We start from the raw sequence: 25,569 nt of genomic DNA, 5'->3' as shown, positions 1-25,569 counted from the left end.
CAGGAGCATTGTTAGGTACTTAGAAGACTTGGGGCACCGGCTTATGACACAAATTTGCCATGTATGGTATGTACATGCAAATATAGGCTGACATTCCAGGGGGGGGGGGAAGCAAAGTTTACCTATCAGGACTTATTCTGAGCTATGGGCTGCTTATATACATATTAAAATTAAAACAAGAGCCTATGGGAAAATTAGCATGGTGGTTGGGTGTAGTCTCCTGGGCACTGCACTTTGGAATACTCCGGGCATCTTGTGGGGTTCGGGTCTCTGGGACACTCCCTAATTACACTCCTGATGTTGTAAAAACAAAAGGAGTCTTGTTTCATAAAGCATAGTGACCATTCACAAAAGCGTGATCACATATCCTATATATTCTGCATTTATTAACTGTGGTAGAACAGGAAATCATTTTCTAGTCAAGTCCAGAAGGAGAAAATTATTTTGTTGCTTTATACCAAAGTAAGTTATCAAAGCAAGCTACAACAATAAAATCCATACAACTAAAATTCATAACAAATACAGTACTTAAAATCTGTAACAGACTAAATGTTATTATCCACAATAATTAATAAGAAAAAATACATTTTTTCACATAAAATTAACTGATTAAGTTCTCATTCAGCACTTTCCTGCTGGAGCCTCCCTTTGATGTTCATTTGTTGAACATACACCATTCAACAGGATAGAACCTCATATATCCAACAAAGTAGGCTCTTGCCACAAACATATACACCATAATAAAACTGTTCATCTTTTAAGGTATCACAAGACGCTTTGTTGATTTGGGCTGCAATTCTATGCCCACTTACCTTGAAGCAAGCCCACTGAAATTACTGGCACTTGCTTCACAGCAGACATTATACTTTTGACCTCCTTACATATGTGCTATGCTGACTTGAGTAGCAAAACACTTTCACAAGAGAGACGGGATTTCAAATTAGCTTTCCAATGTAATGCTAATATCTCTTTTCTAGGCAGTTACCTGTTTAGACCTCATCAGTCTAATGCAAAATTTGGAATATTTATTCCAGCGAGCATTACTCTGCACTTACTTATGCCAAATCACATACTTTGCCTCACCTCCCTAGTTTGGATTAATCATTTTGTGGCTCCCCACTGTGAAATCTACTACCTCTGTATTAGGATAAAGATTTAGGAGAGGCTTCCTCAAACTCGGCCCTCCAGATGTTTTGAGACTACAATTCCCATCATCCCTGACCACTGGTCCTGCTAGCTAGGGATTATGGGAGTTGTAGGCCAAAAACATCTGGAGGGCTGAGTTTGAGGAAGCCTGATTTAGGATGAGGCTGGTGGAACATTTCCTTTCCTTTGGAAAATACCTGGCACGGCGCATTGTTAGTTATATCTGCCGCTCCAAGAGAAATAATCTATAATATTTACAATTCCTAAAATCCCAAAAAGACTTGATTCAGACTCAGCAAAACCCATCACTTCAGAGCACATTTTGTAGTTAGATGAACCACCTCATACTTTTGCGAAATGCAGCTATCTCTAGACTAGAATGGCTGTTTGGCAGCAGCTCAAAGCAGCATCAGAAGAGCAGTAAAAGAAGCGCAAGTTGTTCCTGTTCATTTGCTCCCTCTTCAGCAGCAGCCACCCTGTTTTTAAAAAGAGACTGCACAGCAGACATATTAAGAACATTTTGTTTCGCCCTCCTCACATATCTGGAGGATAAAGTCTTTTTGGCAAACAAAAAACTTACATTGGGTAGCAGGGCTACTTCTAAGGTTGACAAACAAAAAAGGAGCAAGTGGATGGAACACAGGAAGATAAGCATATGGGCCTTTTTCTTTAACTAACCTTTTGCTGGCGAGAATTGCTGGGGAGCATGAGGATCAGAAGAAAGCTCCATGGTAAACTGTAGCTGTTCTTCATTGTCTGTAGAAGCTGGCCACAAAAACAACAACAGAAGAAATGCACAAAAATGTTAATTTATTTCTTCTTTACAAAATCCATATATACCTACCTACACACAAAAAACCCCACATACTTTGTTGTATCCAATGAAGTTGTCCCTTTAGTGCAATGACTTCTGCCTGCACAATGGGACTTTCTCTTCTGCTCCCCCAATCTATTCTGGGGAGAAAAGAAGATGACCTGCTGCACAGTCAGAAGTCATTGTGCTAACAGGACAACTTCGTTAGCAATCCACTGTCCTTCTAATATAAAAAGGTAAAGGGACCCCTGACCATTAGGTCCAGTCGTGACTGACTCTGGGGTTGCGTCGCTCATCTCGTGTTATTGGCCGAGGGAGCCGGCGTACAGCTTCCAGGTCATGTGGCCAGCATGACAAAGCCGCTTCTAGCAAACCAGAGCAGCACACGGAAACATTGTCTTATATAGTGGAAAGCAAAGAGATGTTCACTAATAACCAGTTCACTTAACTGATTAAGTAGTACCAGCAGCTTCTTTTTAAATATGCCCTGAAGACCTGTGTCCCTCTGGAAAAATCACCGGTTAAATTAAGAAATCATGCCTTAAGGTTACCTGCAGGTATTGCTTCAGCTGATGTTAATTCTATTCCCCAGAGGCATGAACACAGGGCACTTTAATGCAGTTTACTCTCAGACTCACACCCTGTAAGCCACTGCACACACTACAATTAAATTAATCAATCAATCTTAATCAAGGCATGAAATTAAATACATTAGAGTTTCAATCCACCCCCAGCATCTGCATGCATCATAACCATCCCAGTGTGTGTGTGAGCAGCATAAATGTATGATTGTTTCACTTGCTTGTGGTTAAAAGCAAACCTGAGAATGATAAAAGCTGCTTGACTAATGATTTTAAAGATGAAATATGTTGCAGCAACATTAGGAAAGGGTGTCTAGGCTGTAGTGCTGCACCTAATGACACCCACTTAGGCCCAATTAAATGAATGGACATCCTGAGATGACTGTGACAATGAACAATTATAGCACCCATAACAAGCAAGAGCTGACAGTTTTAAGTTCCTCAATGTGTTTACCTCTTTGTAATGTTTTTTCTGCAGGAGTGTTAGCTGCTTGCAAAGCTTGGTGTTTGTCAAATGTTATTGCAACTGCTGTAACAGTGACCTGCAAATGTAAATATAATGTTGTCAGGTTTTTATTCCTTAGACTTTATTTCAAAGTTTAAAATTAACCCCGTTTACACTTTAGGGAGATATACAGACACACATCGTGCAAACCTCACTTTGCTTTTTAACTTAACCATGGCATTTTTCTTAACTGGTGTAAATCTTCGCTCGCTGATCTCAGCTGACGGCATGCTAGCGCTGCATGTGCTGCAAGCGTGAAGGAGCCAACTGGGCTTGAAGAGGTGTTGGGAAGTGCACCCCCACTGGCCCTCACTGGGTGCCATTCCAAGCTCATTTGACCGCCTGGGGGGACAGAGACTTGCCATGAACCAGAACTTTGTGTCTGTGGACCACACCAAGTATTTAAATACTGGACATGCTACACAGAGACACATTAGTGTTGGAGGTGACTTCCCTGCTCACCCTCCCTCTGTCGCATACTCTTGCTATGGGCATCAGCTGTCACTAGTTACCATCCACATGTTTAGCTGTTTGAGGGGGATTTTTTTGCCTTCCTCATCAGTCAGGATGTTTTCTGGTGTTTTATTGCCAGAACATCTGTTGGTGGGTTAGGGGCACTCGGAAGGAACATCAGCCACCGGGGGGGCGCTAAGGAATATTGGGGACACCAATTAGGCCTTGGCCCCAGCTTAGGGGCAGGGTTGACCATCACCCATCCAGGTTTTTGGATGAGGCCTTTTGGATGATGCCAGGGGATTCCTATGAGCACTCCACAGCTGGTGGGGCTGGGGAGAGAAATATTGGGCAGCAGGCAGGCTGTCCAATTAAGTGATATTTGCCCTATGCCTTGCCAATCTTGAATCCTGTCTCTGTGTTGTTTTGCTCCTGGACTCTCATTTCAGGTGCAGTGGGTGCAAGAGAGGTTTAAAAGCAAAAACCTTTACGGAACATCATAACCTAACCACTATGGATTGGATCCAACCTAAGGTTGCAATTGACCTCGCCTTCTTTTTAGGGTTTGTGTGTACTGGACAGAGGTTTCCTCTACCAAGCCCTGCTAGTTTCCACCGATGGGGTGATATCAGTATCACTCCACTGGCAGGGAACTCTCTGTTCTGCCTGCGAAACATGCAAGTGGGCAGAAGTGCCACAGGCTGGATTGCCTGCAGCCTGCAGAAAGCCCCCAAATGGGGGAGGGGCTGTGGCAGCCTGGAATCTGCTAGATCCAAAATTAGCACCATGTGATGGCATCGGGTCTGATCACTGCACTAGCCCCATGTCTCCTACCCCCAAAATCAACAGAACCTGATGGCAGGTATGACTGTAATAGTCTGAATCTAACTCAATGATTTTCAATACAAACTATTCCATTCAGTGAGCCTATTTTGATAACTGGTAATTAGAAATAAAGATGTCTGGGACTGTGTAAAGGGAAAATGGTAGGCAAATAACTATCCAAGGCAATGGTACTTCGTATGGCTGATTTGAGATTTTATAAAACTTCTACTCTGTCTTCCTCGCAAGCTAGCCCAGGGCAGCAAACCACAAAACAGCACATTTTTTTTAAAAAAAAACCAATTACAAGCATTAAAAGCATCTGAAAAAACCTTTTAAAATAGCAAAACAGTTTGTCTGCAACAGTGTAATCATAGTAAGGTTTTGTTTCTGTCAGCATTCCTCACCACAACTTTGAAAGAAAGAAATTTAATTAAACATGATTTCACCATATTCTGGGGCATGCAAATAACTGAAAAGGTTAGAATGCAGTCAAACCTCTCATTTAAATACAGCAATTGCTAAAATAGGCTCACAGCATGGCCACACATATTTTAAAAGAAAATGGCAACGAGCACTGCAATTACATGGAACCACATGAACACTTGTGTAGAGACACATTTAAATTATCAAAGTTATATAGTATGTCCAGGGCCTTGCCAAAAACAGTCACACTCTTGAGAATGTGTGTCCTACAGCACCTTGGACAGGCATCAACTGAGCAGTGAAAAGGAGCATTACAACTGTCATTCTCCAAAGTATCTTCATAAACTTTGTTTGCTAAGCAGTCCAAGCTTTTAAACTCAAAATTGTAAAACTAAATGGTTGGGAAGGAGCTTTCGGCATAACCTGTGTCTGACTTGACCAGCTTTACTTTTTCAAAGGCTGCTCCTGTCACAGATTAATGTGAAGAGATTCAAATACAAAAAGGTGAATGGACTGGCTTACCTGAATTAATTCATCCTCTGGAAGAGCAACTGTAAAATTTACATGGCACAGACAGCAAGGGATCATAGATCGAAGTTTAAAATACAGGCTCTGTTGAACACAAGAAATTAGTATATATTAAGTATGCTCTAAATTGGTGGAAGTCTGGGTTTCATTTCTTTGTAGCCCAATTCTAATTCCCTGCTTCAGCTACATCAGATGTAGAGCAGATGTTGCCATCTACCTTTAAAGTGTGTGTGAATCATTTTGAGTATGCTGTTTCTGGCATACCTGGACCCTTGCCTGTAGTGGTTTGCAAAGATATGTTGGAAAGATTCATACATTTGGAGATATATACTGCAAATATGTATGGGGGCTCAGTTTCTTACAGTGGCATTAAAATGGCATTTAAGAATCATCTGGTGGCTTTGCTAATTACTGTATAGTTGCCAACCTTTGTCACTCCATGCTGAATGTGTGGCTTTTGGTCAAACTCCAGAAATGCCCGTGCAATAAATCTTCCATCTCGGCCACAGGTGTTGTGCTACTACTGGATCTGTATGTTGTCAGTGGTTTTCAGGAATGTAATTTTGGTGAAAAGCACCCTTCATGTTTTAAAGTAGAACAAGGAACACAGCCATAAATCCCTTCACCATGTCCATGGCTCCTAGAGATAGCTAGTACACTGATACTTACTCTGGTGTCTTAACAAGAAAATAGGTGTAGACTTGCATTATCTTATGTGCCATTTAACATTTGTATATGATTTCCTGAGACCTAAAGTTGGAATGGACCAAGTAGCCATCTAGTACAACCCTTTGCTACGGGGCTGTGCCCACCAACTCATCAGCATTGTCCCATTCAGTATTAGGTTATGCAATCCACTCCAGAGTTTGCCACAAGCAGAAAAGTAGGCACTGAGACGTGCCAGAAAAGTAATTCTAGATACCATTGGCAAAAAAACTTAATAGTTCAAACACATACAGTACATAGTTCCAGCAGCCATTCATTTACCTTGAGCAGATTCTCACAGAGATCATTAAAGGTCTTGTTGAGTGTTTGGTTTGTTAGGGTAACATTATTAAGTCTGGAGACTCTCACTGATGTGAACATCTAAAGCAGAAACAACAAATTAAACGAGTTGCTGTTTAAATATAATTTTATTACAGACCATATAAGTAACTAAGGATGAGAGAGGTGATGATGTTTTTGTTGTTGTTTTTAAATCCAGGATGACTTAACACAGATAGAACTTGTCTGTTCCATTTTACAGTACAACTAAGAGCCATGAACCTGTGTGGGTATGTGCAAGTAAATTCTATATGTCCTATATATTTAAATAATGGAGGGTGTGTGGATTTGTACCAGGGAAGGGAAAGATTAGGAACATAGTTTAGAGTTTAACTTTTAGGTTTGGTTTCAAATTTCTGTGAGCTGAAGGTACAGGGGAGTAGTGGAGAAACCCACTAGCATTTTTCCGCAAAAAATTCACATGGTGCTACAAAACATCTTGATGAGCACTTCTGTGGAATAGTAGCTCATTTGCTTGATGGCGTTAAAATTGTCCTCGATGGGATTACACTCATACCCACACCAGGTTTACAGCTTGAAGACACTCCTAGGTCTGTCACAGCAGACACAAGTTACATCAGTGGCACATAATGTGTTTCACCAGTTTAGGCTGGTGTAGTAACTGGGACCTCTACTAGATAGCCAGTCATCCATGCCCTGGTAATGCCCCAATTAGACTACTGTAACCTGGTAGATGAGGGTGGGGACATGTTGCATTTCCACACAGCTCAGAAACTGAAAACTGCACAGAGCACAGTTGGTAGGGCACTAACTGAGACTGGTCATCGGGAACAAAACCTCAGTAATATTGAATATTGGTTCCTGGTGCATTTCAGAGTGCAATTCAAATTGCTAGCACTTAGCTATAATGCCCTATACTGTTTGAGACCCAGGTAAATGGAACAATAATTACTCCCATAGCAACTTGCCTGTGTACTAATCTTATCAGCGCTCTTGTTTGGATGCCTCCACCTGAGGTGAAGTGGCTAGCAACCAAGGAGAAGAAGGCGCATTTAGATGTGGTGCCTGGGAGGCTTGCAGGGAATGCAAACTATTTTATTTGGGGCACCAAAAACTTTTCCTCCTCAAAAAATTTAAAAACAGTATTTCCTGCTTTGTGTGGCTTTCCCCCCACTGCAATTTATGTTTTGATCTTATCTTGTATTTATTATTATTATTATTATTATTATTATTTGCATCTTTGTAACGTGCCTTGTAAACCTTTGTTGAAAAGAGATATTCAGGTCCATTCATTCATTTGTTAAGGCGGGTTTCACAGCAGTTCTCATGCTTCAGCTTGATCACAGTTTGCAGAAGCCAAACAATCTCTTTAGCCATCCCCAACCGGTTGCCCTCCATTTGTTGGTGAAGGCTGATAGGAGTTGTAGTCCAAAACATTAGGAGGGCAGCAGGATGAGGAATGGGACTCTAGTGGAAGGTGTAAAAATGGCCCTTCTCTGAGTAGAAGGGCACCTTTAGATGCAATCCATTGTGCCACCACTGGGCTATAATTTTTGGTAAAGAACTGATGGTATGGGGGATCTTGCTCCTATAATTTTTTTACATGGATAACTATTCTTATGAATGCTAAACACTGTGTTAGACACAAATCATTATTTAGGTCTGAGATTATACATTTCACTATGAAAGAAAAGGCATTTAATTTTTATTTTTGCATGCTTTTTTCTTTACCTGTATATCAGAAGTCCAGTTATTTATACCAGGCATAATTTCTGTGTTGCAGCTATAAAATCCTGCCAAATCACATAAAAGGTATTATTTTTAATATCAGAGAACATTATTATGGTGCTGTGTAACATGATCAGCTTTCAAGTTTTGTGTAGTTTCACAGCTAGATTTTCAATTAGAGCAGTAATATATCAGAAAAATACAATACAGAAATATTCTGCACAAATATACATACATATCCGTTTATTGTGAGCCTGCACAAATATGTGTGCTAATCCTTAGAAAAAGTAAGAGTACAGAAAGTTTTTAAAATGCAATCTCAGGGCTGGTTCAGCTGTAGGTCAGTACGGAGACTCAGAGCTGAGCACTAAAACTGATTCTTTATTCAAGGAAACAGAATAAAAACAAGAAAATCCTACGCGAGAGTAGCCCCACTGAGGAAGTTTCAAGAACCGATTATCTGGGCCTCCCACTTCCCCCTAAGTCTCCTCCCCATCCAGCTGTTTCCCCTGCAGTCCTAAACTCTGCTGGGGAGGGGGCCACTACAACCTCTGGGCTTGTCATTCTGCTACATGCAAAAATTTCCAAGTGCTTGACGACAATGGGGGAGGGGAGTTGCATACAGTAGGACCAGCAGGCTCCTGTGAATCTGCTGCAGCCTCAGCCCCCACCTCTCCTTCAGCTGTCTGTCCTACACCTGCCATTTTCTGCCTCTTCTTCCTCTCTCTCACTCAAACCTGTTGCTTGTTCAGCATTCAACCATTCTGCCTCCACCCCTTCATCCTCTGCAGGGCCGTCTTAAGCAAATCCGGCGCCATGGTGCAAAGATCCCTCCGGCGCCCCCCCCCATTTCCCAGAGTTGTAAACCTTTCCCCAAGCCTCTGTGGGGTTCGCTCTCCTCCCGCGGAGGCTTGGGAAGGAAGCTGCATGCCAGCCAGCCACATAATTGACGGTGCACAGCTGGTGGGCATGCAGGGAAAGGGGAGGCCACTGGCAAAGCCACACAGCTCCCCCACTCACTGGGGTGCCCCTGAGAGGTCAGCGCCCTGGCGCCATGCGCCAGTAAGCCCAATAGGAAAGACGGCTCTGATCCTCTATTCCCTGGGTTTGGAGCCTTCCTCTTCTGAGGCTTCCCTAGAGGGTTCTCTGGCTGCAGCCTCCCACCATTCCTAATTGTCCAGCCAGTCCCTGACATCCTACTTGTGAAAGTGGCCAGGATTACATATTTTAAGCAATCATGTAGGAAAACAGTAAAAATATGATATGAGCCAGAGATCCCCAACTGGAGAAAGGCCATGATTCAGTGGCACAGGATTTGCTTTTCAAGCAGAAGCTTCCATGATCAATCCCCAGCATCTCTTGGTAGGGCTATGGAGAACTCCTGCCTGAAATCCTGCTGCCAGTTAGTGTCAACCATACTGAGCTAGATGGGCCAATGGTCAAACTCAATATAAGGTGGTTTCTTTGAAAGTACTTGCAGTCAAGGTATTTTTTTAAAAAATAACTGCAAAATCCAATCAGTTGTTCAGTCTAGGTGACTGAAGACAGACTGAATAAGAAGAGATAAAATTTTGATATTTTTCAACCTTCTTGTTCTCATAATTGTAGAGAAAATCATCAAAATACACTTTGTAAAGTGTTCATGAGAAATAAATCCCACTAGCACTACTACAGTGGGTGACAAATTCCACCAGGGGGCACTCCTAGAGCCACAAATGCTCTCAAGTCCATTATGGAATGCAGTAAGAGAAATACTGTAGATCTATTCTAGCCTGTATATGAGAAACTGACTACCAAAAATACTGGAAGGGTTTAAAGGAAGAAAGACGATATGGGAGGGAGGACTAAAAAATGATGTATCAAAAGTGTCAAGCGGCTAGTAGATTGTGGACAACTTGGAAGTTGAGAAATGAAAACAAATGGGCACTAAAATGTAGCAATTATTATGGATGTTGTTGGTAGACTCACTAGCCCAACCTGAATGAAGTGTGATTCTGCATAATTTATTACTTACAAAATTTGTATTGAATATTTTGACATGACAGCCCTCAATGTGGTTTATAAACAGTCAATATAAAACTAAGTAACTAAAAGATAATATAAAGACAATATCCAAAATGTTTTTCACATATTTTGCATTTGTCTCTGCTATTCTCAAAGGCTGTGAAGTGGTGGGAAGGACAAAATCTTGCTATTATACAGTTGTGATGCACTGAGAAAATCATGAAACCGATACTAATGAAAGAACACAGCATTTCAGCACCACTGTACCCTTTTTAGTTGTTTAACTTTGAAACCTTTTCTGTCCACTGACCTAAAAGACAGTTCACAGACAGCAGTTTATTCAAGTACAAGTTAACGGCATCTGTGTTATTGGACTTGCAGGTCCTCAGACAGTGCAAAGTACAAGTGTGTTTTCAAATTCTGGAGGTTAAGCAGTTTCAAGAGATAAGAGAGTGGGGTGGGGGAATGACCATGATTGTGGAAGAACGCCAGAAAAGCCCAAATGGATCACATCAAATATTCATCAACTGTAGGAAGTATCCTGTTACTAACATCAGCCAATCAAATGCCTCTGGGAAGCCCACAAAATCAAAACAACAGCCTCTTCAATTGTTGCTCCCCACCAACTAATACTGAGACCCTAGCTTAGTGAGCTACCTCATACTGTCTATACACAACCACTGGGCAGAGATGAGAATGGGGTAATCTATATTGGCTCCTAGGACTGGCAAGCAGTATGGATCCCTTAGACAGGCCAAGTAGAAAATACTGTTCCACTGACCAGGCCAAGAGGAGGAAAGCAAGATCATAGTAATATTAAATAACAGGAGCCTGGCCTTCTAGTTTTGTCAGCAAGGTTTCTGCATCCTAAACCTCAGGGTCAAACTCAGTCACTCCCAGTTCCAGCAACAGAACTAAAGGACCCTCCACTGGATAAAGCACAGTCCAGCTCTGGATGCAAGTATGGCTGTCCCAATCTCAGGCTAGTCAGCATTGTTTGTAATGGTATGCAAGACTACTCTATGACTTACTGAGGGCCATATCCACACACACCAACCTTTTGTGACCAAGACCACCCCCAAAATATAGCGTTTTTAAATAAAGAAAATGGTCCTCCATGCCAAAAGGTTTTTATTACCCTCAAGACAGTCCATTCCCCTGCACTTCATTTTTTACTGACGGCTCTCATGAATCCCTTTCTGTGACCCTATAATGCCAAAAGGTTTTTGTGAGCCCCTGAAAGACTGCCTGAGAATTTGTCCTTTTAAACAAATGCAATTATATGATCCATAATGAATGATTTAAAATTGTGTAAAACAGCTGCTGGGAATGCCTTTTGGAAAGCAAGCCTTGAGAACTGCAGCTATTACCACAGCCACTTTTAGATGCAGTCCCAGAGAGTTCACCAGGGGTCAGCATGGCCCTTGGCCTGAAAAGGGTTGGCCACCTGTGAACAAGAATATATACAATTTCTATGAACACAACAGATTTAATAACTAATTGCTCAACAATAATAGGATGGATTCTTAACCAGCAGAACCTTGAATCAATGCTAGGATCCCCTTAATCTGAGCATGTTTAATCACCCTTCAGCAGGTAGTATGAAGGCTTTCATCCTTGGGAAACGTCAGGGTTTCTAATTTGTTGTGCCAGCACAAAAAAAGGAAAGTCATCTCTTTTTCATTTTATAAATCCTAAAGAGTTGTAAGGCGAGTAAAGTGAGCTAATCCAGGGACCAATCACATAAAGACCTACATTGAAAAGATTGGTCACATTAGTAGCATTTGGAGGACAGACCTTCAGGGTCACGCTGCAAAGCATGGCAGAAAAGAGTCAACCCTCAACTTGTTCTAATCTGTCTCTGTGGACATGTGAACCTCATCAGGGTACAGCCATTATAAGCAACCCCATATTGAAGGAACAAACACCCACACAACGGCTACTGAAATGCACACAGCTTATTGGTAGACTGTATTACAGCATCGATCATTCCTTCAACAAATTAGTTGAAAACACACTCATAGAGCTGGGCCGGACTCAAGTAGTTCTTTAAGGATTGTGCAAGTTTGGTCTTTCAGCCTTTATCTCAGCCAGTTCCAGAAGAGATAGCATTACAGAGATACTGTAAATGAATCCACCCTGTTTTAGACAAATATTTAACAAGAATCCAAGGTTATCAATCCTGTGGAGTTAGATGAGGAAAACAGGCTTAAAACCAATATTGAAGTATTGAGGCTTCCGGTTGACCACGCCATCTTGCTCAGACGGGGGTCCGCACAGCGGAGCGGACCTCGGCGCTTCAGAGGTGGAGGGAATCGTTCCAGCGAAGCGAAACCTCCTTAAAAGCCCCAAATCGAGCTTTTTGGGGACAGATTTTGCCTGGCGGCGCCAAAAGCGGGCTCTCTCCTCCCCGGATCGGCTTTGTTTAAGCCCCCGAGAGCGAGGAGGTGAACCGCGGCGGACAGGCTGACATTGCTGCTCTGAGAGTGCGAAGCTGCGAGTCTGGGAAGTGGAGGTGGCCAATTCTTCAAAGAACATTCAGCAAATGAATAGACTGTGAGTAATTTGGATTCTTTGGAATGTAAATTAAGGCAACAATTTGGACCTGGGAGAGAGGGGAAAAGAGGAAGCCACCCCCCCCCTACGGTAACATAAGAGACAGTAAACAGAAACCCGAAGCCGTAAACAGAAGATTTCAACTTAAAAGGATTCCTCAAAGGCATCAAAGAGAATCTCCCCTAAATGCAGGGTAAAAGGGGAGAGAGACTGTGGTTGTGATTGCCCTGCAGAAAGAAGTTAAGACTAAGAAAGACCTTTCTGTTCCTCGGGAGCCGGCAGCCCAGACAATCCAGTGAGTTGATCAGGATTTATAGTTAAATTCTATTTCTATCTTTATCTCTGGACTTTTTGGAAATTCTTTTTTGGTTTATATACTTTTGAAATGTGAGTTCGAACTTTATTTTTAAGAATGCAGCCAGCTTGTTAAAATGGAGTCGAGAAAATAGACTGCGATTATATTCCACCCCATGTGACAAGTTTTGACCTTGACAGGACTGAACTATGTCAACAAAAAGGTACCCGCCTGAGTTTCAGCGGACTGTTTTGACCTTAATGTGGGAAGCAAGAATAGAACTATGTCAAGAGGAGACACAACGGCAAGTGTTACAGCAACAATTCCAGATGATGATGGCAGAATATGATTTCTTAGAAGATGAAGCTTTTGAAACTGAAGAAGACGAATGTGAGAATGACAATGATGAGGACTGTGATGACTTAACACAAAATGAAGCCCATCACGAAAAAAATGATGATTTTACTCTACAAAAAGTTGGATGGAGTGCCTCCCCTTCAAGGGGGGCACAATTGGACTTACTGGAACTCCAGAATGACCACAGGGAAGAAGGAAAAATTAAGCAGAGAAGAGAAGAAGCTCAGGGGTCTGATATGGAGGCCTGGATGGCAAAAGACTGTAAACAGGGGGTGGGGTGAAGGGAAAGTGAAGTTGTGATTGTAAGGATGGGTTAATAGGACTATAACTGGACTGCTGACTATGGAACTTGCTGGATTGGTGGGGTGGAGCCAGTACTCGGGGGGGTGTAAGGTTAGTTTGGGAATAATTATAGGTTTAAAAAGTGAATTGATTCTGGAAAAAGGTGAAAATATGGAGGCCTATAGAGGGGTAAAAATTAGGCACGGGAAGAAAAAATGGGAGTTTGATTTCTCAGTGATTGGACAATAGGCGAAAATGATAATAGTTAGTTTAAAAGTGGTACAAGATATAAAGGTGTATGTTATAAAATATGAACTATGAAACTGTTGAAGATGATAAATAAGGGAGGAAAACCGGGGAAGGGGGGAGGGTGGGGAAGCCCACAAAATATGGTTTAACAATTATGAATTTAACAATTATGATGAATTTTTTTTTGTCTTTTTTCCTTTTTGTCTTTTTTTTTCTTCTCTTTTTTCTCTTTTTCTCTTTTTGTATTTTTTTTTTTTTTTGGTATGACATTAGATGGTTGGATGGATGAACTCCTGCGTACTGCCCTGGTTCACTGGAGCTCCCTGGTGGCAGGGGGGGGCTTCGGGGGCAGGGGAGGGGGAGGAGGACAGAAACCCAATCATAAAATGGACCACTTCTGACTGTTCACCTGCGTGGGATACTTCTGTGGCAGGGGAGGACCCATGGAGGGGGGTGGGAAGAAGGTGGAAAAGGTGTATATGTATGTACCATTTTTTGTAATTTGTAAAATCAATAAAAATTATGTTTAAAAAAAAAAACCAATATTGAAGTATTAATTCAGAGCATCAGACTAGGATTCTGAGTTAAAGGTAAAGGTACCCCCGACCGTTGGTCCAGTCGCGGACGACTCTGGGGTTGTGGCGCTCATCTCGCTCAATAGGCCGAGGGAGCCAGCGCTTGTCCACAGACAGCTTCCGGGTCATGTGGCCAGGATGACTAAGCTGCTTCTGGAGAACCAGAGCAGCGCACAGAAACGCTGTTTATCTTCCCGGTGGAGCAGTACTTATTTATCCACTTGCACTTTGACATGCTTTTGAACTGCTAGGTTGGCAGGAGCTGGGATCGAGCAACCGGAGCTCACCCCGTCGCGGGGATTCGAACCGGCAACCTTCCGATTGGCAAGCCCTAGGCTCTGTGGTTTAGACCACAGCGCCACCCGCATCCCTAGGATTCTGAGTTAGGAGATGCCAAAGCAGGATGGAGAAGCACTGGAATGGAATCTGGTTTTCTGTCTGTGGGTTGACAGTATATATATGAATGTAGCCATCATCTCTCAACCTCAGAAACTTCTCTAATATGGTGTGTGTGTGTGTGTGTGTGTGTGTGTGTGTGTGTGTGTGTGTAAAATTCTGACCTACATTATAAATTCACTGTAAATCTTACTGAGATAATATCCTCTTCAGAAGGTATGATATTATTGATATAAAGTCCAGGCTAACAAAAGTGATTCAGATATATAGCATTAAATGTCTCACACAGTTTCAGTTCACTTTAGGCAAGTAACAGTTCAACCCAAAAGTAAAGGTTCCCCACCTTTGGATGGAACATGTCCAATATACCTGATTACATGGTTCTTCACCCCATGAAGAGAGTCAGCAGTTTATTGTCGGAGAGAATTGTCTAAAGTCAACAAAATTAGAAACCAATGTTTACCATACCTGAAGGTGGAGGGACATCTGTTAATAAAGAGTGAACATCTTCCATTGCATCTGTATCATCAATCTGAAAAAAGACAGTATATAAATTATGTTGCACCCTGAAATTGGATTTATCAAGATTAATACAGCATATACTGGATGACATAGATATAGATATAGATTAGATATAGATATAGATATAGCACTAGCCAAGGCCTTTTTTGCTCCTAAAAACATGTTTGGTAACTTCAGTTAGGCTCAAAATCACCATCATGACTAAGCTTTCCCCTGGACAAACTGAGCTGGAATTTAAATGTAACATGCTCAAGAGAAAGTGTGTTTATGAACACAGCCAAAATCATTTCAACTGGTTTTTCGCTCTTTGAGACAATTCAATTGATTTGGGACTATTTTTAGATGCTAATGATTATAAAACAACTGTCCATATTTTTATTTTAAAAATTGTTTATTTCATAAAGAATAGCTGTGCCTACTTTATAAAATATTTATTCTCTGATCTGTAGTGACACAAGCTGTAGATTGGGCTGTGAGAGTGAAGGGATGCAAGCAAACAAACCTGCTAAACCAGCCCCTTCTTCAATTTCACCACTGTCACCATATTGCTACCATTTTTCCCTGGCTGCCTCCACTAAACACCACCCATATCTCTCTCCAACATTTCTTAACTGGTGCAGCCAAATCTCCATATTGGACAGAGTGGTAAGGCAGTTAGGTAAGGGGTGAATAAGGCGGCACAGACACAACCCCAAATCAAACTTAGGTTCTACTTAAGATTTTTGTGCGAGGTTAACGAATTCAGAGTTTTTAAAGATGTTCTAGCAAAACATTTTTTAAAAATAAATAAAATAAAAATAGTTTTGACTATCTATCCATAAAAGCAAAATACAATTAACAGAGGAAAAGGCATCCCCTCCCAACTTTACGGACCACTAGACAGTAGATGACCGCTCTTTCAGCTTTCATTTCCCCAAACCTGTTAGGTCCCTTAAATATTTTGTTCAATTTTCCTCTTAGCTACTAAGTTCCTTAGCTGAATCTCTGACCTTGGTCAGAAAGCAGATGCAATAATTTCACCAACCAACCAAAATACAAAATTCTGAACAGTTATATTCCTTCAATGTCACAAATAAAGCAATACTTTGGTTAATAATTATCAAAGCAATCTTATCTAGAAATGAAAAAACAGAAGAGCTCAATGAATGCTGAGAACAACAAACAACTTATACACTTAGGTCTTCATTGATCAAACAGGAACTAAAAATATTTGTTGTAGGCCACTAACCCCTTTCTAGTGTATTTTGGCTGATAGAGCATATCTGATATTTTGGATAGTTAAACTATAAGTTTGTCACTAAGAATTTTAGGATTGCCTTTCCTAAGGTTGTTATGTTACCATGAAAAGTTTTGAATTCCTGCAACTTTTTATTATAGAAAATCGGGCGTGTAAGGCAAACAATCTTATACTTTATGACAGTGGACACCCCCAACCTTCCCAAAAGATTATACTTCATGCAGCTGATGAAGTAGAATCTAGTTCACAGAAGCTTGCACCACAATAGATGTGTTAAGTGTTTAACAAGAAATTATTCTTTAATTAGCAACTTTGATAGTTTTATACCCTTTAAGTTCTTCAGAAGGCATGTAGAAGTCTAAACTTTACAGAACATACCTCCAAGACGAAAGCATCTTTTTTTCCATGTGACAGGTCCAATTCTGTAATTTCATCAGAACTTTCAGACTGTGATCTTAGCACCCTAGTACGCCTTGGTTCTGGAATGGGCGAACCTATAATTTCTTCAGGTGCCTCCTAAGCAGAACAATGGTATGAAAACATGTATGCATCCCTTATTTTTATTAAACCTCGCTTATTTTAAATGCCATGCCACTACACCCTTCCTCCAAAACAAAGGCAAAAAGTACAGGCACTGCCCCTTATCATCAGGGCAAAATTCAACACCTTGAAAGGTACAATCTGAAGAAGTGTTGGGTAGCATGGATCAGGTCCTAATTCATGCAACGCAGAACTTCTTCAAACTGCACCATTCGACTGCTGGTGCTTCCTCCTTTCCTTGCTTGGCAGTGGATGAAGGGGTGCATGGATTCTGCAGTCTAAGAAAAAGCACAGAGGCCAGCATCCCCTAAAGCAGAAATAATGCAGTTCAAGAGCTGAGGCAGCAATAAAGCGTTTGACTGTTTAACTGTTCCTGTTCTGAGTACCCAACTGAGAACCTAATGGATACAGCATTAGCATCTTCTTAGACTAAAGAATCCACCTACAGCTTATGCTTTCTCTACGAAATGAAGGAACATTGGGGCTCTGCAGTTTAAAAAAGTTATGTACAGAACTGAGCAGACTGTGGGTTCCGGAGGATAAGCCAAGGCAGGAAACCAGGAAACCAAGCCTAGACCTACGTTTCATAGCAGGGTTCTTTGGTCTTTTGGCCTTCCTCCTTTATAGAAGCCACCAATATAGGCTTGAGATACATCAAGGGGTGAAGGGGTGTGGGGAGGAAAGGTTCAGTTGTTCTTGCAAAACTCTTTGTACATATGCATCATAATAATAAAAAGAAATCCCCCTCCCCCAATTACAGACTCCCCCGCTTGTGCACACAGCTACCTTCTAAGTAAGTTTCTTTGCTCATGTGCACAATCCATTCTGCATTAGCTAACAGGTTATAGATTAGGTATGAACTGTGTATGACTCAGAATTGTTTGAACTGTTCCATAACCTTGCTTACTGGAGGGTTAATGTCATAAAGCTCCTTATTTTTGGCTATTGTATCATTTATCTTCTTCTGCATGTGCGAAATATGTTGTTCATAAGTGGCGTCATTCGGCGTCTTCCCAGCAATTTGAATCCCACCTGGAGATGGTAAAGCAGTCAGGTATACACCTGTGGCAGACTTTAAAGAATGAGATAAAAAATAATAATGAAGTGCAATATATATTCATGCTTTTTTATATATATAAATGCTTTATAAGCATGCATTTCACACTATTTGTTACATGTCCACTATTTAAACTTGAATCTCACAATCACGAATTTTCTAGTAATGTTATACTATTAGAATAACTTCTGGAAGCTTTCCATACTAAACCCATTTGGCAGAACATGTAATCCATTCAGCTTTTTAAAAAGATTAGCAACACAAAAATTCATACACTGTTACAGATATCACCTTCATTGTTCATACTTACAATTTTACAAAGACTGCCATAAGCTGGATCCTGCAAGAGTCTAGAATGCCCTAGGTCTTATATCATCTTTTTGTTTTATATACAAAATACAATAGATAACACAGAAGCTGCAGACACAGCATCTTAAGAACTTAACAAGGAGGCATCCCATCTTGAACCACAATGAGATTTATTCTGCCAGTAGCCTTCAAGGAACTTCCCTAAATGCCGAATCTCAAAATCTCTGTTTTCATTAGAAAACTATGGAGAAGTAAACTGCTGGATCATAGTTCTCAGGGGCGTGAACGCCCGTGCATCAACAGTTCGACTTAGGAGCACACCTCCCAAGCACACAAATGCTCTTTAGAATGGGTGAAGAGAACTCAGGAATGCTCCATTCCTGGCTGCAAGACTGTTTCTACCAACAATTATTTAAGAACTGCTGGATCAGGCCAAAAAGCCCACCTAGTCCACTCCTGTTATCACAATGGCCAATCAGATGTCTATGGGAGGCCTGCAAGCAGGATTTGAGGACAACAGCTCTCTCCCTACATGTGATTCTCATTAACTGGTATTCAGGGGCACACTACTTTCCATATCAGGCATTAGAACATAGCAACAGGAACACAGTTCTCTAGAGTGCAGCTGATGCTATTGAACATATACTGACGGATGGAGGAGCTGAAATATAGGAAAGATGCTGCAAAGGAAAGGAAGGTGATTTGGGGGGGGGGGGACCAGAGTTTTGAGCATGAGACTGGAGTCTGTGGGAAATGCAGAAAACGACTGCCTCTTTTAAGTAATGGCCTTCATGTCTGATTGAAGAGAGCCACAGTTGTGCCACCTGCTGATTCTGCCAGCTGCCAATGGCTATTTTCCAGGTTCTCTATAGTCTTGAAAAACTTTAAGTCCATTGAAGTCTGCCGTTCCCAAATCTATAATCTTCCCTCATCCCCCGAAATACATTTAATCAACTAACTACATCTCTTAAATACTACTTTCTCTTTTTGGTGTCATCATTTATTTATAATACGGTAGGTACTTTTTATACTGCCCTTCAATCATATTCCATGGCAGTTTAGAAGAAAGACTAAATGGTGCATAATCAAAAAAGCATCACAACTAAGACTAGATTGTACTGTCCATTTAATTGTGCATTTACCATGCATGGAAAAAAATGAGGCATTCCAGGTGGCTGCTCACCAACTGTGGTTAAAGCATGGAAGACCAGCTGGCTGCCTGTAGGCCAAATACACCCACCTTTTGAGTCAATTCTGTATGCTCTACTGTTAGCTTGACCAAGTTTCAATTAAGGCACAGTAAATGCTTTTCTCATTTAATTCCAATGAAAAGAAAAACATATGCTTGCAACAAATGTAAATAGCCCATACTTTGTTTTGTTTTTTTACTTTGTTTATAACATGTGTGTAAATAGCACAATGCAAGTCCTTGCGTAGAATACTATGCCTGAATGCATGTGCTCCATAATTTTGGAATGCCTAACTGCCAAATAGTGCCAACTTGATTATAGAGCCTAGCTACTTGGTTGTGGAAGATTGCTACTTTCTAGAGAACATAATGGCTACCAGTAAGACTTCGCCTGACTATCTCAGTCAAAGTCTGATCCTCTATAATTTCTAGAAGAATTGTAAAAAAATATCCTCTTTGTACTGGCATCCAGTGACCAGGAATAAGGAGCTATGCAGATATCCTAATTTAAATAGAGGTGTTGTTTTCATGATGTGGGTTTTATTTTATTTTAACTGTTCTCCAGAAAAGGGAATAAAAGAACCCCAAAATAAATACAGGAAAAACTTACTGCCAAACCCATTAGCATTGTTTCTCCTACTGTGATCTGAATCCTCAGTCCAAAAAGAGCATTCATTCCCTTCAGTTTTAGCTTATTCATCAGCTGAGTGTGTACTTCATATTCCATAAATGGCAGCAGATTACTGATGGAAGTTGCATTTGCTTCAGCTTGTGCTTTCTTTTTCAGCCGACACAACCTATTGGGGAGGACAGTAAAACACAAAGGGTCATGTAACAAAGGGTCATGTTCAACTATGTTTTAGTTGGAGTTGTCCCATTGAAATTAATGTATATGTCTAAGCCAAGTCCATGAGCAAAACCTAGTTGAAGCCTGGTCCTACATGAAAAGTCTCTTAGCAATGGCTAAGAAGTTTAACACTATAAAATGCCCTATTCTATAAAAGCATGATTCCCGAGGCTCCCCACCCCAATCAGTGATATGCCAAGCTGGAGGTAAAATGGGTTTAAAAGATAAACTAGAAGGTCTGAACAAAAACAAAGAACTAAAAAAAAACCACCACAGTCTGACAGATGTGTTTTAAAGTTTACCAACAACAGAATTATGTGCAGCATTCTCTACTAAATATGCAAATTTTAAAAAGGGGAAATGCAAGTTCCACCCAGAAGGAAGTATCACCAAGTTAAATGGTACCTCCTTCCTAGAAAATGTGCTTAAGCTGTAAGAAAAAAATGATGTGTCAGAAGTAACAAGTTGCTTGTCTTGACAAAAAGTGTCCAGACTAAAATTCATTTTTTTTGCCTTCCCTTTTCCAGAGTTGACCTGCTCTTGGTAAAAGGAAACTTTCAGATGCTGTTAAAGGAGCCAGCGCTACTAACATGGATAACTGTACCCTGCTCTTTAGAACAAACAGAGAGGTCAAAACAGAGATCAAAGCAAATCTGGCAGAAAGATACCTGGCTTGAATGAGACATCCTTTCCCAACCACCAGTGCATCCACAGGCAAATCTATTGTTGTGAAAAGAACATCAGGGACTTTTTGCTTCCTGCAGTTGCAGCAGTAAGTGAGGTGAGCAGGGAATGGCATGTTGAGCTCATCGTATGGTATGTGGCAAAAGCCACAACCTAGAGGTGATGTTTCCTCTAACCTAAAAAATGAGATTGTGAGACATCTAATATTACCATTCAGACACCATCTTGTTAAATATAAATATTGTATTTTACTGTGTGTGGTTTTTAAACTGACCCATACATTGTGGTGGTCAACTTTTGTTCTCTTTTTATGGTTCTTGCAAGTGATTAAGCTGGTAAACAGCCACACACCTGCCACCTGTAGTGAGTCAAACTGCCTTCAAGAGATCAGGCAGGGACGCTGTATAAAGGTTTGTTCTTACCCCTCCTACCTTTTTAAGGTATGCTTGTAAATGCAAGGCAAGGCTGGAGTACATGGGAACTAATGGTAGAATACTTGATTCTATCAATGTTAAAAGTCAAGCTTCTATAGAGTTACAGTCTTGACAAGAATTAAGAAAGCTCAGTACAACAAAAAATCCAAGTTGCATAAATGAGAGGGACAATTGCAACAGAGTAATAAGATGGACTGTTTTGATTAGAATGAGCAAATATATGGCTATGGCTTTGCCTATCCATGTCTTAACAAAAAAACCTGACTGTACCCCGAGGGCTTTTGTTTTTTGAATATAACACTCAGAGAGTTTGGGCATCTCTAGAACAGGTTGTGGCAATTTGAATTTGAGCAGAGATAGAATGCATGAGAGCAGTGAGTCAGCAAAAGGCGAAGCACCTTGGGGTGCAATTGCTCTCTTAGGGAGTCTGATGCAGGATTAGCAGTTGTGATGCCTCCTCATGGAGTCTGTTTTGCTTGTTCTATACTCTGCCCGTATCTTTTTAAATAAAACTCATTATGGCAAGAACACCCAAAGTCATTTTCCTGATCCAAAGAAAACCCATAATGCTACCCCATTACTTCTTACCTCTTGGGGAAATAGGGAGCACCTAACAGTGTGTAGTGCCTCGTGTTTCTGACAGCTGCAGCGTAATCTGAACATGGAAAGCTACTGTTTGCAAATCTCAAAATATTCTGCACTGAATATTTCATAGAAAGGTGGGGTATATGTTTTGGGGATAAGCAAATGAAATCACAGGACATGGTAGTTTATATTGTTATCTGCACATATAACACCTTATCCCTCTTCTTTATTTTAAAACTACCACACATCTTTGCTGTACCTTGCACTGATAGGATTTTTCAGCTGAGCAAGTGGACCAATTTAATGCTTTTGGCATAAAAAAAATGATTCTGATAACACAATTTGCATATCAAAGCTTCATCATAAAAACAACTGGGTACAACCCAAGCAGCAAAAGTTAGACGTAAAACACCTTCCCTTTAGAAGCACTGAAACAAACTCATCTTGTCTAATGTAAGTGATGGATTGTATAAACAACAGCTTTAAAATAAAATTTAACAAGAACATCTCCTGCAACAGATCCCACTGAAAAGAGCAGCATATACACATATTATATTCAAAAAGTGGTGCTTACCATCTTTGTATTTATTTGATACTCTTTTATATACTGGGGGAGGGATAACAATATATACTATTTTATGAGGGCACAGAGGGGAAATGGTTAGGTGCAGACATAATGCTATTGATCCCTAATGATGAACTGGGTTAAGACATACTTTATTTAAGTAAAAGTTTAATCCACTAATATTTGCAAGGCAAGATGAAGAAACAAGGGGGAAGGGGAATGTACAAAGATGCAATGATGTAACGACAGGTATACATTACAGTATTTTATAGGTCTGCAGGGAGAATACTGGCCTCTGGGAGAAAGTGGGAGGTGCCTTCTAGTCTAACTCCAAGCCAAAACTTTTGATCAAAACAGCCTGCTTCCTACTGGATAGTGTGGAGAGCCCCTGTGTCTTGAACCACTAGATGGTGCCAAGTTGAAGAATGAGTTGTGCTTCAATACCATCAACTCTAGCCGATTTCCTCAGGCTTAATACCTCTAACATTTCATGAACTTTAGTTGACATTTTTAAAGAGTTCAATTTACTCACGCCCATTCAAAAGAGAGGAAAATTGCCATATGATACATTTTTCATCAAGCTTATGCAGTGAAACAAACCACAGGGGGTCACTTGTATGCAGTGTGCTATGAGAAGCAGAATACGAAGGAGTGGCAAAGAGGAAGAAAAGATTTGCATTATGTGGTTAGTAGTCAAATGTGTTACCTTGCTGAGGCTGTTAGAAATTTGAAAACAATAAGGCTAGAGATTTGGTGCAGAGCTCCACAACTTCTGTTGTTGTTAGTGAAAAATCAGTAAAGTGGTTGGCCCCGCATCCTGTACTGTAACACTGGTAACCTACCCTAATAGAGAAGAACTATCCTGGTTTTGAGGAAAAAAATCAACCTCTCCCTTCTCTGACCCTATGGAAAAGTAGCCAGGCTGCCATGACAACCTTTGTTCCAAACAGACTTCCGCGCTGCCATCCTGGAGAAACCTAGGGTTCAGTACAGCTGCCGTGCCAGATGCAGACAAAATACAGACCTCTTCACTACAGAAAAGAAAAGAAGATGGTAAAGCCACATTTTTTATTATTATATGCATTTTAGGCATCCTATTTAGTAAAAGTCAAAACAAAAATTATGATACCAATTCAGATCAAACCCTTTTGGAGCTGTTTGGCCATGGTGAAAAATATAGTTACAGCATTCAGGAAAGGTGAGGCAGCCCTCTGCAGCCAGCAGGACTGCACTCTCTTCTCATCAACAGATGATGAAGATGATGTCAATCCCACCCACCCAATCCAAGTTGGCCCGTAGGGGAGATAAAGATCAGACCCACTGGGCCAAAAAGGTTCCCCACTTCTGTTGTACAAATATACACTAGAACTGTTGCTGGCATATTTTCCCAAACAAGTTTAATGATTGAATTTTACTGCTGTGAAGTTTAGAGATAGTTGGCCACCCAGAAAACCTTATATCTGCCCCCTTCCAGTTATATCATGTATGGCCTCTGGATTGTGGATGCACAAGTAGCATAAGCACTGTTTGGGCAGCATCATGAGTGATCAGGAATACATCTTCCCTACCATGCCCATACTATTTATATACTTTTCTGGGTGTTTAATTCCCCCCCCCCCCCGGGCCAATATTTAGAGACTGCATGTTCCCCAGCTACAGCTGCTACACTGAAGTAGAAGAGAGTCCCTTTAGCTCTTTAAAGAACATTAAAAAATGAGGCAAATAAAAGCAAAAGAACTTATCAGAAAATTTCACAGGCCTTTCCTTTGAAACAATTGGGAGAGGGAGAGAAGTTGTGCATTCTTTTCAGAGCTACTGTCTTGCTTATTTCAATTTCCAGTGATTGACAGCACAAACCCTACAGAGCTCTAAACACAGCATTTCCCAAACTATATATCCTATGTTCTGCAAACTGGATAGCACTGTGAAAATCTTGTAAACAATCAAGGAAGGAAAAGAACTATGACTGAGGCATACTTTATATGATGGGCAGAATATGCCCTCATACAACTTTCATATTTCAAAAGGAAGACATTTCTTTCCAAGCAGGATTGATCAAAGAATGATCTGGGGACAAGAGAACACATAAAATCCTCCCATAGGTTGTGAAGCCTAAGCAAGGCTGCACTATAAATAAAAGGTAAAGTACCCCTGACAGTTAAGTCCAGTCGCAGACGACTATGGGGTTGCAGCGCTCATCTTGCTTTACTGGCTGAGGGAGCCGGTGTTTGTCCGAATACAGTTTTTCCGGGTCATGTGGCCAGCATGACTAAGCTGCTTCTGGTGCAACAGAACACCGAAATCAGAGCAGTGCACGAAAACGTTGTTTACCTTCCCGCCGGAGCGGTACCTATCAATCTACTTGCACTTTTTTGGCATGCTTTCGAACTGCTAGGTTGGCAGGAGCTGGGACAGAGCAACGGGAGCTCACCCCGTTGTGCGGATTCGAACCTCCAACCTTCCGATTGGCAAGCCCAAGAGGCTCAATGGTTTAGACCACAGCACCACCCGCATCCCTAGGGTGCACTATGTTTTCCTGTAAATACAAGGATCTAATTAATTGTTCTGCTCCATCTACAAGAAACAGCAGCCAATACTAGAGTAATGGAAGCTTCCTACAGTGCTGTCGCTATGTTTATTTTTTCAATTATTCAATTAATTTATAGACCAATGAATATTGTTTTCAAAAATCTGATTTCCAAAGTAAAAAACGTACAACTGCAAGGTTTAGATTAAAAATAACAACACAAAAAGACATCATCACTGAAAAGAATCCAGAACCAGAATATGGAAACAAAATACTAAGCAGTGCAATATAAAAAAACAACAGTCAGGAAATGCCTGAACAAGTAGGTTTTTAACAGGCATCTGAAACACA

The 25,569-nt window shown here is 40.9% G+C and overlaps 1 protein-coding gene across 25 annotated transcripts in view; it reads right to left on the bottom strand.

Annotated features, from left to right (window-relative positions):
* Window positions 1–25,569, bottom strand: part of C2CD5 (C2 calcium dependent domain containing 5) — a 98,912-nt gene that overhangs the window by 15,450 nt on the left and 57,893 nt on the right. For 13 of the 25 annotated variants that reach the window (XM_035128234.2, XM_060279181.1, XM_060279183.1 and 10 more), the window contains 11 exons: window positions 23,627–23,722; window positions 21,092–21,283; window positions 20,187–20,373; window positions 17,929–18,093; window positions 16,860–16,997; window positions 15,191–15,254; window positions 8,012–8,073; window positions 6,263–6,361; window positions 5,270–5,359; window positions 2,996–3,083; window positions 1,825–1,911 (listed from right to left, as the gene is read on the bottom strand). In XM_035128234.2, coding sequence (XP_034984125.2) covers window positions 1,825–1,911; window positions 2,996–3,083; window positions 5,270–5,359; window positions 6,263–6,361; window positions 8,012–8,073; window positions 15,191–15,254; window positions 16,860–16,997; window positions 17,929–18,093; window positions 20,187–20,373; window positions 21,092–21,283; window positions 23,627–23,722 — 1,268 coding nt within the window. Of the gene's footprint in view, window positions 1–1,824; window positions 1,912–2,995; window positions 3,084–5,269; window positions 5,360–6,262; window positions 6,362–8,011; window positions 8,074–15,190; window positions 15,255–16,859; window positions 16,998–17,928; window positions 18,094–20,186; window positions 20,374–21,091; window positions 21,284–23,533; window positions 23,723–25,569 lie in introns of all 25 variants that reach the window. The other 12 variants (XM_035128239.2, XM_035128232.2, XM_060279180.1 and 9 more) reach the window with 2 other exon arrangements.

Source organism: Zootoca vivipara, chromosome 10, assembly GCF_963506605.1.
Source record: "Zootoca vivipara chromosome 10, rZooViv1.1, whole genome shotgun sequence".
Taxonomy (NCBI): Eukaryota; Metazoa; Chordata; class Lepidosauria; order Squamata; family Lacertidae; genus Zootoca; species Zootoca vivipara.
The sequence above is the reverse complement of the archived record's forward strand: the minus strand, read 5'-3'. Positions and strand labels throughout refer to the sequence as shown.